The sequence below is a fragment of the Haliotis rufescens genome, unplaced genomic scaffold (genome assembly GCF_023055435.1).
Source record: "Haliotis rufescens isolate VD_foot unplaced genomic scaffold, xgHalRufe1.0.p SCAF_12, whole genome shotgun sequence".
In the NCBI taxonomy this organism is placed as follows: Eukaryota; Metazoa; Mollusca; class Gastropoda; order Lepetellida; family Haliotidae; genus Haliotis; species Haliotis rufescens.
The window spans coordinates 32320918-32337029 of NW_025963802.1; the positions used below are offsets into that span (position 1 = coordinate 32320918).

Sequence of the window (16112 nt, forward strand, 5' to 3'; positions counted from 1 at the left end):
ATACAAACAAAGTTATACGACCGGTCTCACCAAGAACAGTCCTGTCAGAGGCGTACTTTCCAACACCGACGAATCTTTGAAATATAGCGCATGAACTTTTTCTATAACATCAAAATATTTAATTCGGCAAATTTCCTCTCAATACAATAAAAGTGAGGTACTTTTGCAGTCAAAAATACTACAAGCTGTTGAGAAGTTAATAACCATATTTTTCTTAAATAATATATAAACAGGCATGACTGTTTAGGACGTTTGATATGCAAGTTTTCACAGGCCGTCGACCAATTTAATCATGAAGAAAACATAAATAAAAAATATTTATAGTGAGTGAGTGAGTTAATATTTACGTCACATCGGCAATATTTCAGCCATATCGTGACGAGTCAAATATCTATAAGTCAAAGATTTTAAGCTAGAAACATACAATGTCCACTTTCCATGTTTAGTGACAATACCACCTTCCTACAAACAATAACTTAAGTCTCGTTTAAACTGCCCGTGAGGCCCCATTTAATTCCTTAATGCTCTAAAATATATATTAATTGTATATGCAAATCGGAAACTGTGTAATCAAACAAAGCAATACCATCAGCAAACACTAGTAACATAATTGAATCTATATTTTTAGATACAAATATTCCACGAGAACACTCAAGCTTTATACTGTTTGATAGGTCATTCATTAAAAAAAGATAAACAATATGGGACTAAGTATACATCCTTGTCGAACACCGGTACTGGTTGCAAAACATGGCGTTTTATCAGGAACGGTTTATACACAGACCTTGTCATCGGTGTATATGCTTTTGAGCACAGAGTACAATTTACCATCACAGCCTTTCCTAAGAAGAAGAAACAATATTTTTTGCTTTCAACATAATCAAAGGCTCTTTAAAAGTCAATGAACGCGTAGTAGAAACGACCTCTCGGTTTACATAATATTATTATTTAGTGCATAGAGACTGCAGGGTAAATATAATAAGACTTGTTGAATAGTTTGGCCGAAAGCCAGCTTGTGTTTCTGCGATATTATGAATTGTCAGTAAACGACGAGGAATTCTTCGAAGATATTCTTGATATGCAGGAAACATATTCGATGCTCGGAAATCAGTGAACGAAAAAGGTATTTCGCATGACAGTTCTAGTGACGGTGAGCGTTATGGCAACGATACTGGCACCGACAGTTGCGATGCCGAGTGGACAAAACAGCCTTTCAAAAGTTTCGAACGCATGGATGTGGATGTAAATTGTTATTCAAAGGTAATTACCGGCGTTTAGTGAACATCAAAGTGACCACTGATCCATACGTCATTCTTATAGAATTCTTATAGAATGTCTCCCTTGCATTATATTAATATTATCGTGGACACTGTGAAAATCGAATCGGATACATATACCGATATATCCATATTGATTAATTAAGTTTATAAGAAATGTGAACATGTTATAAAACATTATCATGATTATTTTTGATAATGAATATCATCTTTAAAAAGTTCCATCAAATGATTTCAGGCTCTTTTTTCAAATAGTAAAAAAATGTGGAAATCAAAAATCAAACTTGCATGAGATCTCTTTTTTTTCTCCTTTTTTTTATTAAAAGTTTTTATTGTAAATAAGATTATCTAATATTTTTAAATTAATTGAACAATGTTGAAATAATAAGCGAATTAGGTCTTACTTTAAAATCTCTTGTTTAGTCTGTCATATTGATGATCATTAGAACAGAGTATAAAATATATAATTGTTTAACATTCAGTATTTCATATATTTATAAGGGGCGGTCAGGTAGCCTAGTGGTTAAAGCGGTCGCTAGTCACGCCGAAGACCCGGGTTCGATTCCCGACATGGGAACAATGTGTGAAGCCCATTTCTGGTGTCCCCCGCCGAGATAGTGCTGGAATATTGCTAAAGCGGCGTACAACCATACTCACTCATATATTTGCACAGAAACAAATTTCAGTATCAAATAATCGTGCATCCTTGACACTGTTCTGTTAAATGTTAACATGTTACTGTGTTAACAGATCAAGCCTGTTGTGATGGTGATGGTGAGGTGAGGTGAAATTGGGTTTAACTTCGCGTCCAAGATTGTTGCACTTACATAGCTAAGTGCATGCACGTGTGTGTATGTGAGTGTGGCTGCTTGTACCACTGAGGACTGATGTCAATTTATCGTGCTAGCCCACTGAGATATCATGCCGCAGTTTATCACGAATACTCAACTCAGACACAATATACTGACTCCAAACCGACCAGTCCCTAACAAAAAGAACCCCCTTTACCTTTTGTTGGTATGACGCGGCCGTGGATCGAACCCCGGCCCTGCCGCTCCCCGGGCGGACGCTCTACCACTAGAACACGGAGGCGGTCCCTGCTGCGATGGCGTGGGAATTGACATTCTAGAAAATGCAAGGCTTAACATGACTGATATGTGAAAAGAAGACGTAGATCTTATCATACAGTGGGAATACCAAGGAGATTACTCAAACAATGGACAACTGCACAAATTTGTGCCGAAAGGGGCATCAGTGAAGTTCGTTTTCAAGTTCAAGTGGGCCAGACTAAATACTACCTATTTACACAAAAAAAACGTTTTCATCAGGAGATTAAAAAATGTAAACATTTTGACAACTTTGGTGACCAAACAAGATGTCATGGGAATAGCAGGACCCCCCCACCATGCCGTTCTCCCAGTGACGAGAAGAGGGTGGTGGATTTTTTCACTAACTTCTTTACCAATGCCTGGTCGTATTTCCAAACAGAACAATGATGAGGGGATGGCTTTACCGAGTGATACAGTGAAGGCTGGAGTGTACAAGTTGTATATTGCATCTCGCAGAAAGAAAGAATTGTATCCCTGTCAACATTTAATTCCGTATGGTTCAAATACCCATCTCACAACACCGCAATGCGCCCACCATCCTACTTATGTCGTATTTGTCAAAGAAACAATTTACGTATCAAGAAGTGCTAATCTTTCTGAAGAAATGAAACCTGAACATTTGCAGCAACAACAGAAGCATTTGTCACAAGAAAGGAGTACCATCGGGATCAGTGTGACGAATCAATAAACGACAGCTTATGGCTTCTCTTTGAGGAGATGAAAGAAATGAAGCAGCCCATTACATTCCAATGACCTCCCTTGGAACTATGCACTGTTCATTTGACTATGCGTAGAATGTATTTTATCCATGTGATTCCCAGCAAGTTGGCCCAATGTATTTTGGGCCCAAAGGAAGTGCTTTATGTTTAGTGTCCGTTTTGAAGCTGGCCCTGAGCAAGTCAACTACCTCATCGCTGAAGCTGATTACACTGGGAAAGGTGCTAACTCTACCCTTAGTTGTGTTCATCGCTATCTGGATACCTTTGCTGATTACACTGGGAAAGTTGCTAACTCTACCCTTAGTTGTGTTAATCGCTATCTGGATACCTTTGCTGATTACACTGGGAAAGTTGCTAACTCTACCCTTAGTTGTGTTCATCGCTATCTGGATACCTTTGCTGATTACACTGGGAAAGGTGCTAACTCTACCCTTAGTTGTGTTCATCGCTATCTGGATACCTTTGCTGATTACACTGGGAAATTTAAGGTGCTAACTCTACCCTTAGTTGTGTTCATCACTCTCTGGATAACCTTAGATGTGTTCATCGCTATCTGGATACCCTCAGTTGTGTTCATGGCTATCTGGATACCTTGGCCATGCCTTCAGATTCAATCAACTGCACTGTGATAATTGTGTGGGGGGGAAATAAGAATACCTTTTCTTTGGTGTATTTGATCTGGAGGATTTTGACAGGAAGAAATAATTCTGTGGTATTTTGTTTCCTGCTTATTGGTCATACCTGGTTTTGGCCCGACTGGTATTTTGGCTTATTCAAGCAAACGCATCGAAGATCAAGCGTTTCCCCCTTGAATGACTCAGCAGATGTCTTTAGGTCATCCAAGTATCAGAAGGTCCAGTGTGACAGTGTCACAATTGTGCCAACATCTGACTGGAAGGAAACCTTCAAGGAATTGCACCGGCCCATCCTAGAGATTACCAAGTGCCAACACTTTAGGATGTCTTCAGATGTTTTTACGGGCTTCCCTAGCAGTGATCAAGTGAGATTGACAATGGTTACAGCAAGTACCATTGATAAAGAGAAATCATTGATATCAACCATTTTCTCCACCACAAGGACTCTCCTTTGAGTGTAGATGGTATCTTCATGGTCAGATCCGGCAACACTGTCATTAACCGTGTCAAGATCTTGTTTGTCCAAAACCAGATGAAGCAAAGCCCCAAAAGAAAAAGATTGAAGCTGAAGAGTGACAGATTAACATGATAATGCATTACAGGCAGTGCTACAAGCCTTTTTAGATGTTGCAATTCGTTAATGTCCCGTGAATGGATTATTGAAGAAAGATGATATCATTGATCAAACAGTCATGGAGTGGGAGATAAGTATACTGCGCAATAAATAACACTTTAACAGAATAAAAAATGTCCAGATTATGTACATTATTAACATGTCTTATTGTGTGATGAATGAATATGGTAAAACCATAAATAAATTCACGAATTATCTCCTTTATAATGTAAAATCCTGACCTCGACTATTGTTTAATGTGGATAATGGAGTATTTTTTTTCACTCTAAGACTGTGAATGACCTAACTGCACCTTCTTCCTTCCATTTGAAGGGTGATTTTTTAATATAAATAATCAGAACCGGAATAGTAAAGTCATTTTGGAAGTTCAGTGTTTGATGAAGAAACGATTTCAAGTGTGTTATAAACAGTTGACAAACCCTTTGAGTCAATTTAACTTAAATCCATCGTATTTACTTATTTGACACATCTCAAAGCTCTCGTGAGGGCTCTTTTCAGAACAATTAGGATGTCAGCTTAATATGATCAGGATTGTCATGAACAGGCATCCATTTTATTTAAAAACATAAGGAAAGCTTTTGATACCGGATTGTGTTTCCTTGTTGTGTGACCTTGATATCTGATGTCTTCACTCGATAGATCTATATAGCTTTCCTCGCCGCTGTCAAGACTATTTTGACAAACCACGGGCTCATATTGACATGGACGTAAATGTGTAAAGTCAATGAGCTAATGTTTCATCGATGTCATTGTCTGGTGATGCCATGGTAAACACTACACAGACACGATGATCGTCTGCAAGTCAACTCTCCACAGTGACATCAGGTCACGTGATGACACTCTGTCATTCATTCTAGGGTAGTTTCCCGAATACGAGTAGTTTTTTAAACTTATTTTTGGCTACTGGTAGTGACTTTTGATTTTCCCCTTCAAGATACCTTGTTTTAATGTGTTTATATATGATTTAATCCCATATTTATATTGTACATCGCTTTTAATCCAATATTTTTGTAACACGAACGTGAGTAAGTGGAAACAAATAGAGGAGATCTACTTCATCCAAAATAGCTTTAGAAGATGCACATTTGCCAGCTCTAACAAAACGTTCAAGAAAGAGCATGAATCTTGTCAAAAACATCATGTCATCTTGTTCCCCAACTTTCTGCACCATATAGCAAAATGGGGGCAGTTTTACCGTAAACAATGCTACAAGCTGACTTAAGGGATAATTGGTAATTTCTGGTTTTTAACTCTCTGCGACTTGGTTGATGCAGGTCATCGATCCCAATTACGTGGATCGATGCTCATGATATCAATCACTGGATCGATTATTTAAAGTCCGCCGTCATATAGCTGGAATATTGCTGAGTGCGGCGTTAAGTTGCATATGGTGACCATTCACACAAAATGAAATTGCTACAATGTCATCAGTAAATAGTATACTCAAGAGCAGAAGATTCTCAATTTCTCGAGTTACATAATACCCACAATTACTACATTAATTCATATTCAAAACAAATAAACACCCCGGTCATACACCCATGGAAAATGCTTGAGTTTTACACACAGGAGTTAAAAGAGACGTCTTAACATATGAATACATATTATTGAGGAAAGTATATATTTTACCTGAAATTAGAACAAAAACTATCTACAAAATCGAAAGGTTTTTTAAAGTCTTGAAAGCACAGAAAAAAACCTGTTGATATCTTTCAGTGGTTATTTTTAGAGTTGGTTGGTTGGTTGGTTGGTTGCCGTACTCAGCAATATTCCAACTATATGACGGCGCTCTGTAAAAAATCGAGTCTGGTCAGACAATCCAGTGATTGATATCATGTGTATCGATCCCCGCAATTGGGATTGATGGCATGCTTCAACCAAGTCAGCGAGCCTGACCACCCGATCCCGTTAGTCGCCTCTTACGACAAACATAGTCGCCTTTTACAGCAAGCATGGGTTGCTGAAGACCTATTCTACCCCGGATCTTCACGGGTTGAGTGTTGAAGTTTAGTGCTTTCTATGACGATACTAACGTGACACAGGCTTATATTGATTTTGTAGATTTGATTATAGGTAACACAAATATAATAAAGCGACACAACCCTCTCCATAATCATAAAAATTCATCGTCCATTGCACGATTCAGATTTTGTCATAAGACCCGTGAAGAGCAGGGGTAGAATAGGTCTTCAGCAACCCATGCCTTCCGTAAAAGGCGACTATGCTTGTCGTAAGAGGCAACTAAAGGGATCGGGTGGTCAGGCTCGCTGACTTGGTTGATGCATGTCATCGATCCCAATTACGTGGATCGATGCTCATGATATCAATCACTGGATTGTTTGGTCCAGACTCGATTATTTAAAGTCCACCGTCATATAGCTGGAATATTGCTGAGTGCGGCGTTAAACAACAAACCAACCAACCAACCAATCATTTTAGGAGGAGATTTCCACCACCTGGTTAACAGTATCAGTATGTGGAAAATCATAATCCTATATATGATCAGTGTGCCAAGGAAAATGAAAAAATGCGTCCTTATCTTCAATGCAACGTCATCCGACCCTCTCGATATTTCGGTCTTGGTGGAATTTGGTGAAACTTGGTCGACATTTACACAATATAATATAATTTCTAGTATTCGGAATATGACAATGTGACAGATTTGTCAAGGTGGCCGCTGACGATTACACATCACTTGTCAGTCCTTCACATACAAAGCAATGATAAGAAAGAGCAAGTCTATTTCATGTTCATGTTTATTGTGAGGTGTCATAAATAAAAACGTATATACATGTACAGTACACATTCGTTCAGTGGCAAACATCCATATCAGTATTTGTCAGATATCATTATCTTTACAAATTTCAAAAGGCTGAGTGAGTGAGTTGGGTTTAACGCCGCCTGGAACAGTATTTCAGTTATACCACGGTGTGTCAGCTTGGGAGGAAAGCCCAAATTTATGCACGTCTCGGATGTTTTTACTTTGGTGAACCCCAGAGCAAGGGTATGGTGCTGACAAACCCAGAAACATGATCGGGACCAACCTGGATTCGAACCAACCATCAAAGGTTGTTAGAGTAACCAAGGGACTCAACTTTGCACATCGAATTACTGTGCCTTTAGATGGCTTGGCCTTATGTTGCTCCACTCGATCCCACGTCCCAACCCAAACAGATAAATGTTTAACAACATAATATTAACTCTTATGTACACATTGACATTGTCAGTATTGTAAGTTCGTTTCAGCTACAATTGTATTTCGCAGTGAACTGTTTGTACACTAAGTTTACGATGACCACGACACTATGACGCAGGTCAAGGTTACGTATAAGGTCGATATAGGTCAAGGTTACGTTTAAGGTCAAGGCTTATGCCTTCATCTCCTCCTCGTCCTGTTTGCCCTTCAGTTTGCCGGTGAAGGCCACATAGTTGAACTGGCCCTTAGCGATAGGTGCTTCCTTCCATGTCATTTTGATCTGGATTTAAAAAGACTCAGGTGAGTATTCATTTCATATCATATTTATACATGTTAATTCATAGATGAAAATTCAAGTGGAGCACCAATACTAGTTCATGGTGTTGAAAGGATTCGGCCTGTAAAACAAATATCCCAAAATAGTCGAGTTCTAGTTGACGAGGTATTGTGTTGTATCGAACTTCGTGATAGTATGGATGAAACGAAGCCGAATATAATTTCTCGAGTTACATAATACCCACAATTACTACATTAATTCATATTCAAAACAAATAAACACCCCGGTCATACACCCATGGAAAATGCTTGAGTTTTACACACAGGAGTTAAAAGAGACGTCTTAACATATGAATACATATTATTGAGGAAAGTATATATTTTACCTGAAATTAGAACAAAAACTATCTACAAAATCGAAAGGTTTTTTAAAGTCTTGAAAGCACAGAAAAAAACCTGTTGATATCTTTCAGTGGTTATTTTTAGAGTTGGTTGGTTGGTTGGTTGGTTGCCGTACTCAGCAATATTCCAACTATATGACGGCGCTCTGTAAAAAATCGAGTCTGGTCAGACAATCCAGTGATTGATATCATGTGTATCGATCCCCGCAATTGGGATTGATGGCATGCTTCAACCAAGTCAGCGAGCCTGACCACCCGATCCCGTTAGTCGCCTCTTACGACAAACATAGTCGCCTTTTACAGCAAGCATGGGTTGCTGAAGACCTATTCTACCCCGGATCTTCACGGGTTGAGTGTTGAAGTTTAGTGCTTTCTATGACGATACTAACGTGACACAGGCTTATATTGATTTTGTAGATTTGATTATAGGTAACACAAATATAATAAAGCGACACAACCCTCTCCATAATCATAAAAATTCATCGTCCATTGCACGATTCAGATTTTGTCATAAGACCCGTGAAGAGCAGGGGTAGAATAGGTCTTCAGCAACCCATGCCTTCCGTAAAAGGCGACTATGCTTGTCGTAAGAGGCAACTAAAGGGATCGGGTGGTCAGGCTCGCTGACTTGGTTGATGCATGTCATCGATCCCAATTACGTGGATCGATGCTCATGATATCAATCACTGGATTGTTTGGTCCAGACTCGATTATTTAAAGTCCACCGTCATATAGCTGGAATATTGCTGAGTGCGGCGTTAAACAACAAACCAACCAACCAACCAATCATTTTAGGAGGAGATTTCCACCACCTGGTTAACAGTATCAGTATGTGGAAAATCATAATCCTATATATGATCAGTGTGCCAAGGAAAATGAAAAAATGCGTCCTTATCTTCAATGCAACGTCATCCGACCCTCTCGATATTTCGGTCTTGGTGGAATTTGGTGAAACTTGGTCGACATTTACACAATATAATATAATTTCTAGTATTCGGAATATGACAATGTGACAGATTTGTCAAGGTGGCCGCTGACGATTACACATCACTTGTCAGTCCTTCACATACAAAGCAATGATAAGAAAGAGCAAGTCTATTTCATGTTCATGTTTATTGTGAGGTGTCATAAATAAAAACGTATATACATGTACAGTACACATTCGTTCAGTGGCAAACATCCATATCAGTATTTGTCAGATATCATTATCTTTACAAATTTCAAAAGGCTGAGTGAGTGAGTTGGGTTTAACGCCGCCTGGAACAGTATTTCAGTTATACCACGGTGTGTCAGCTTGGGAGGAAAGCCCAAATTTATGCACGTCTCGGATGTTTTTACTTTGGTGAACCCCAGAGCAAGGGTATGGTGCTGACAAACCCAGAAACATGATCGGGACCAACCTGGATTCGAACCAACCATCAAAGGTTGTTAGAGTAACCAAGGGACTCAACTTTGCACATCGAATTACTGTGCCTTTAGATGGCTTGGCCTTATGTTGCTCCACTCGATCCCACGTCCCAACCCAAACAGATAAATGTTTAACAACATAATATTAACTCTTATGTACACATTGACATTGTCAGTATTGTAAGTTCGTTTCAGCTACAATTGTATTTCGCAGTGAACTGTTTGTACACTAAGTTTACGATGACCACGACACTATGACGCAGGTCAAGGTTACGTATAAGGTCGATATAGGTCAAGGTTACGTTTAAGGTCAAGGCTTATGCCTTCATCTCCTCCTCGTCCTGTTTGCCCTTCAGTTTGCCGGTGAAGGCCACATAGTTGAACTGGCCCTTAGCGATAGGTGCTTCCTTCCATGTCATTTTGATCTGGATTTAAAAAGACTCAGGTGAGTATTCATTTCATATCATATTTATACATGTTAATTCATAGATGAAAATTCAAGTGGAGCACCAATACTAGTTCATGGTGTTGAAAGGATTCGGCCTGTAAAACAAATATCCCAAAATAGTCGAGTTCTAGTTGACGAGGTATTGTGTTGTATCGAACTTCGTGATAGTATGGATGAAACGAAGCCGAATATAACGGAGTTATCACTCTGAGTAATTACGGAGTAGCTTCCCTTTATCTGTATCATGACCCTCATCTGCATATTGCATTATGAACTGTTACTGCACGTTCTGTGTTTCGTGAAGCTCACCTCATCTTGGGTAAAGTTGTCTCCCATGTTCTGCAGGAGGTCCTTGATGCTGAAGTTGAGATAAAGGATATATATGGTTAGTGAGCTTCAACGAAACAACGATGCACATCTAAGTCATAAACATGTATTAACAAGTTCTTATTCACTATTGATTGTAACTCCTCTTTTGAACACTGATTCAATTATTTTACGGCGTGGCTGTTTAATACGATACAAAGACAATGGAAACAGACCTCGGGTCATACTTGGAGCAAATAGCGGATTTGAAGCCAAGATCAAAGCCTGGCTTAAGATGAGGGACAAATATTGCCATTTTGGTCTGGACAATACATATTTATGTTACATATCTAAAAGAAATTATCTGTGCATTTTAAAGTAACACGCGATGATAAATCCATGTCTTCAAAAGGGGATATTTCGATTGGATGTGAACACCAGCCATTTCTTTCTTTGATCAAAATCGGGAATTGACAACAAAGTATTTTAACTGCTTACTTATCCTCGGGCAGTGTTCCTTTGCCATCTTCGTCAAACATAGCGAAAGCGTTCTTGATTGTTTCTTCCGAATCAGTACCTTGAAGAAGAAAATCAAGTTCATAATTGAAACCGGTATTAGATTATAGAATGTGCCATAGGAACGTCTTAAAAATCCAGTTCGTGCAGACAATGTTAAAATAAACTTCTTTTGGCGGTCACTTCTTTAGAATATTTACGTCACTGGTTTAATATTTGTTCTGTATCATTTGAAGACTCTAGGAATACAATGTTTGCCATGACGTTATGATTTTGTCAGTAATATTGCTGTGCGACCTACCTCCCATCTTCTCCCCGAACATGTTGAGGAAGGTGGTGAAGTTAAGGGGGCCAGGTGCTTCCTTCAGCATCTCCTGCAGTTCAGCGTCAGATGGGACCTTTCCTGGTGATATCAAGGTTCAGAGTGAGTGAGGAGATATCATTTAACGTCAAAATCAGTATTAACTCGGTTCTATTCTGACATTGGTAGATCTTTTTAGCAAAGAGATGAAGCAGCCACTTTGGCTGACATTGAGACTATCAACTCTCATGACTGACAACCAAAAAAGTCAAGGTTTACAGAGGACATCGTCTGCCATTCAATTTCGACCACTTTTTCACAAACGACGTAACTACTAATTAACATTTAATAACTATTTTGAACTACCATTATTTTCCCTGGACATATTTTATAACTATATGGTCCTAATAAGTGAGTTGGACATGGTACTGGATCATAATCAGGACCACTGGCGGATCATGACAGGCTCATGGAACTTGTGCCTACACTTACATTTGAATAATGTCATCACAGGTAGATACTTAATATAAGAATGAGATTTTCTGTTTAATATTCTACACTGACATCCTTACCCAGGTTGGCGTAGATGCTCTTCAGGTCATCAACCTGGATGATTCCGTCCCTGTTGACGTCGATCAGAGCAAAGGCCTGAAATATACATGAAATATTCATGAAATATGAAATAAATAAACATAATAGACACATGCATCAATATCATAGTCCAAGCTAAGCCCTTCGCATCAGCTACTTCTCGTAAATGTCATAAGAGCATTTTGTGCCAGTGCAATATTAAGTAACGTGTTTGCTAAATGCTTATTCAACTTATAAGACATCGCATTAGACAACTTTATATACTTTCAATCAGCAATATATCCCATCTTGTGGTGAACCTTTTCATTACAAAACTTGAACATTTCGTCTTTTAACTTTTTCTGCGTTATTGCCGAATGATCTAAATTATAAGATTATGATATAAGTTTGTAGATAAGTAAATTGTTGTCAAAATTGTCGTGCCAGAGCTGCAAATCGGTCTTATATTAGATCCGCATAAGAAAGTAATTTTCATATTTTGGCATATAAGACTCAATTCTTACTCAATGTCGTTTTTGACGTTTCATTGACTTTTAAAAAGCTTCCCTCCTCCTCTGATTTTATTGAACGGATATCGCTGATATGGTGTATATTGTAACAAGGAATATCTTTCTTGACAGAAGTCGTAATTGTAGCCCATGTTATATTATTAAAAAAAACCTTCTCATCACCAGTAATGTATTTCCATATTGATGACGTTGTCAAATATCTTGATTACAAGTCTCTGTCATTCCTACGTACATTGAGGAATTCACAATTCAAAATCATCTACACTTACCTCTTTAAACTCCTGGACCTGAGCAGGGCGGAACATAGCGAGAACGTTTGTGGGAGCCATTGTTGATATCTACAATAGGAGAAAACTGTCTGTGTTAAATAATAGAAATGCGAGAATCTAATCCTCCTTTATTGTCGGAACGTTTTAACTTTCAAACTTTTTTTCCGAAAAAAATACGAGTAATCACGAATGTAAGAAATCGTGACTTCTCGTGTAAGTTCGGTTGAAGAAAAAGAATTGAACTGGTTCCATTGACTGGATACGCAGTTAGGTATGCGCTTTTACTTGGAGAAATTAGCCCAATCTAGAACTGACAGCGGATCGTAAACAGCAGGGGACTATATGAGATTAATAAATTCTTATCGAGTTTTTATGTAGTGAATCGAAATTAGATGGATTTTGATACAGTTGCATGTACAGATTCTAGAATGTCAACAAATCTGTCGATCTTACCTTGAATCAGCTGGTGCGAGCGAAGGAAGACTTGAAATATCTTGCTGGAAGACGAAGTGATACTGACAGTCCTGAGATCGTCAGTGTTTATATACACCCATCTACCATACGTCAAAGCATATCAAGTGTCCGTTTCTCTGTGTAATGAGTCAACATTGCGTCACTAAGACGCATCTAATGAGTCTGGCCACGTGGTCACTCTGGCAGCGGTAATTTGAGCAGCCGCTAATGTTCTAACCACGTGCTCTCGGCTGGGGGTCGAATGTACTAAGTGACATATACAGGAATACAATATACACCACTGTAATATACATGTTGTGTGTTATGTCAGGACTCATGAACGACACATTACCCGACGGGGCGTGTAAGTAACATCAGGCAATACACTGAATATAGCCGACTGCAGGGAAATATAGGTAATTTGAATTATGTCACTGCATACTCATACATGTACCAACCATTTAAACAGAGGGGCAAAAGAAACTATACCTCTCAGATGATTTTCAATTGAAAATATCATAACTTCGCTTTATTATACTCCAAAAATGAACTGTACTGGCGCTTAGAAGGTTTAATATTGTAAATTAAAAGTTGATTTAAAACATTTATACATTTAGAAATCAATTGCGCATGATACACAACTGCGGATGGGTATCTTAGACATGTTATCTTTAAAAATGAATAAAAAAATCGGCACAAATTTACATTTCAAACCTTGCAGGTGTCCTCTGGTTGCAAATTTATTTCTTACCCCAGTCTTCATTGAACCAATTTTTTGTTACACATATTAACAAACTGTTGCAGGAATGAGTGATCGTTGAATAGATAAAATCAAATTTGGGTAGCCCATGGGTACAAAGTGTGAATCTCATATCTGGTGTCCCCCGCCCTGATATTGCTGGAATATTGCTAAAAGCGGCGTAAAACCATACTCACTCACTCTTTCAATTTCATAAAAAAAAATCGGTATACTTTCTTGTGCCCCTCAGTATACTTTCAACTATCTTCAAAAACAGTCTACTACAGTTATTGTATGAGGGTGTTTTTTTTTAGGAAGACTTGTTTAAAACTGTCCTGCATAATTTAATGTGTATATGGCCAAACAACATGTGCAGTGTGGTTATTTCTTGAAACATTTCGAAATTATGTAGAAATGGTGCATATAAGGCTCAACAATGCGTGTAATTAATGTGATTATTGTTTGGGACATTACCAAATGATGTAGCAATGTGCTTTGGGTAAATAAAAGCGACAAAGACATTTCAATAATCATGAATAATTTCGTTTCTTATCGGCGTGATAATATATATATTTTTCCATTTTTTAAAATTACAGCAATTGGCTAATGGCAAATAAAAGGGACAAAAAATGACCTCTTCAAACATTATTAATTCGTCAGTTGAGTCAGTATATGAGTATAATTTTACGCCGCTTTTTTCAATATTCAAACACCATCACAGCGAGAGATACTAGACTGGGCTTCACATATTGTACGGTGGCGAATCAAACCCCCAATCGATTTATCAATATTCCAACAATATCAAGACGAGGGTTACCAGAGTGAGTTCTACATATTGCACCCATGTGCGTAATCGTTCCGTTACTGGGCTGTCCCACCGAGCGAGTTTGAATTTAGTTTCTTATCGGCGTAAAACTATATATGCATATTTCCATTTTTCAAATTATACTCTTCCAAACAAGTTGGGGGTACTCGTTCATAACTCAAAATTTTCAAATTGTAATTTGTAATACCGTCACGATTTGTCAAACATTTACTCATGTGATCACTTGACGAGGCATACTGCATTTTGAGTCTCCCAATGACGATTTGAGGGAAAATGTCATCCTCTTGCAGAGTCTGGCCAAGTTAAACCAACGTGGTCGGCGGCCTATGACGTTGACGCAGACGTCTCCCTATCATGTCCCACTCGTAAATGGGGGAAAGGTCTGGTTTCATTGCTGGCCATGGCATTCTTTGGATGCTGTGCTGCTGGAGGTGAACATTGACGATTCGTGCACGGTAAACACGTGCGTTGTCATCCTGAAAGACAAAACGACGACCCAGACGCCTTGCCAACGGGACAACCAAGGATGTCAGACTGCTGTTTCCCTATTACCGTCCAATGACCCTTCCATGCACAATATGGAGTGAGCCTCGGTCAGTCATAGTGATGCCACTCCATGCCATAACCGACCCATAGCCAAATGTGTCCTGAGGTCTCAGGTTGACATTTGCTTGACATTCATTTCCAGACACAACCACGCTCATCAAGGTAGTGCAAACTGAAACGTGACTCATCTGAAACAATGAGACGTGACCGGCGAAGATCTCCCCAGCTTCGACATTGTGTACACTGCAGACGTCTGATGGGGGATATGATAAGATTTAAAGTGGCGGCACAACACCTGTTCGTCAAGCATGTAGATGAGCTGCATGTAGACAATTTCCGCAACTGACCCTTAACTCCTACTCCAGTAGCCTGATGAAAGTTTGCAGCAATTTGATTCGCCGTTTGAGTCCGATTTCGTAGAGCCTGGTTTATGATCAATCCATCCTGAAGTTTTGTCGTTGTTGGCTTCATTGGTACATATTCGATAGCCTGATAATCGAAGCCTGGGAAACATTGAACGCATTGGCCTCTGCACTTTGACGTCTTCCAGTTTCCAGCATGCCAATAGCCCGAAGGCGCTCAGCACGTTGCAGACGCGGCATCGATAGTTCATAAACAAACAATGAATAAAATCAATTTAATCACAACTGAAGATAAGCAGAACCAATGAAATTGACAGAAATAATGGTCCACAGAGATAAATCGTCCTTCATCCAAGGGTCAAAATAAAAAAAAACTTTTTAAGACATCCTATGCACGTGTGTGGCGCCAGTGAGTGCAGCACGTGCAAACTATTGGATGCGTTTTGTTTTTACAGACATGAAGGTTCTTGTGTATAATGTTTGTCGTCAACACAACATATTTGTTCTAATACTTGGTATTGATAATTCTGTTTCATGATCCCGGACGTGAGAGTGTATATTATATATTTGGGACGGTAGGGCGGACTGGCGA

General features: G+C 38.9%; 1 protein-coding gene across 1 annotated transcript; it reads right to left on the minus strand.

Annotated features, from left to right (window-relative positions):
• Positions 1 to 9341: 9341 nt before the first annotated feature.
• On the minus strand, positions 9342 to 13129 carry LOC124118180 (myosin regulatory light chain, smooth muscle-like). Its single transcript, XM_046480293.2, has 7 exons — positions 13048 to 13129; positions 12595 to 12663; positions 11798 to 11873; positions 11226 to 11327; positions 10907 to 10985; positions 10412 to 10460; positions 9342 to 10079 (listed from the first exon to the last, which is right to left on the minus strand). The coding sequence occupies exons 2-7, from the start codon at positions 12652 to 12654 to the stop codon at positions 9972 to 9974; spliced, it is 474 nt and encodes a 157-aa protein (XP_046336249.2). The 5' UTR covers positions 12655 to 12663; positions 13048 to 13129; the 3' UTR covers positions 9342 to 9971.
• Positions 13130 to 16112: the final 2983 nt, after the last annotated feature.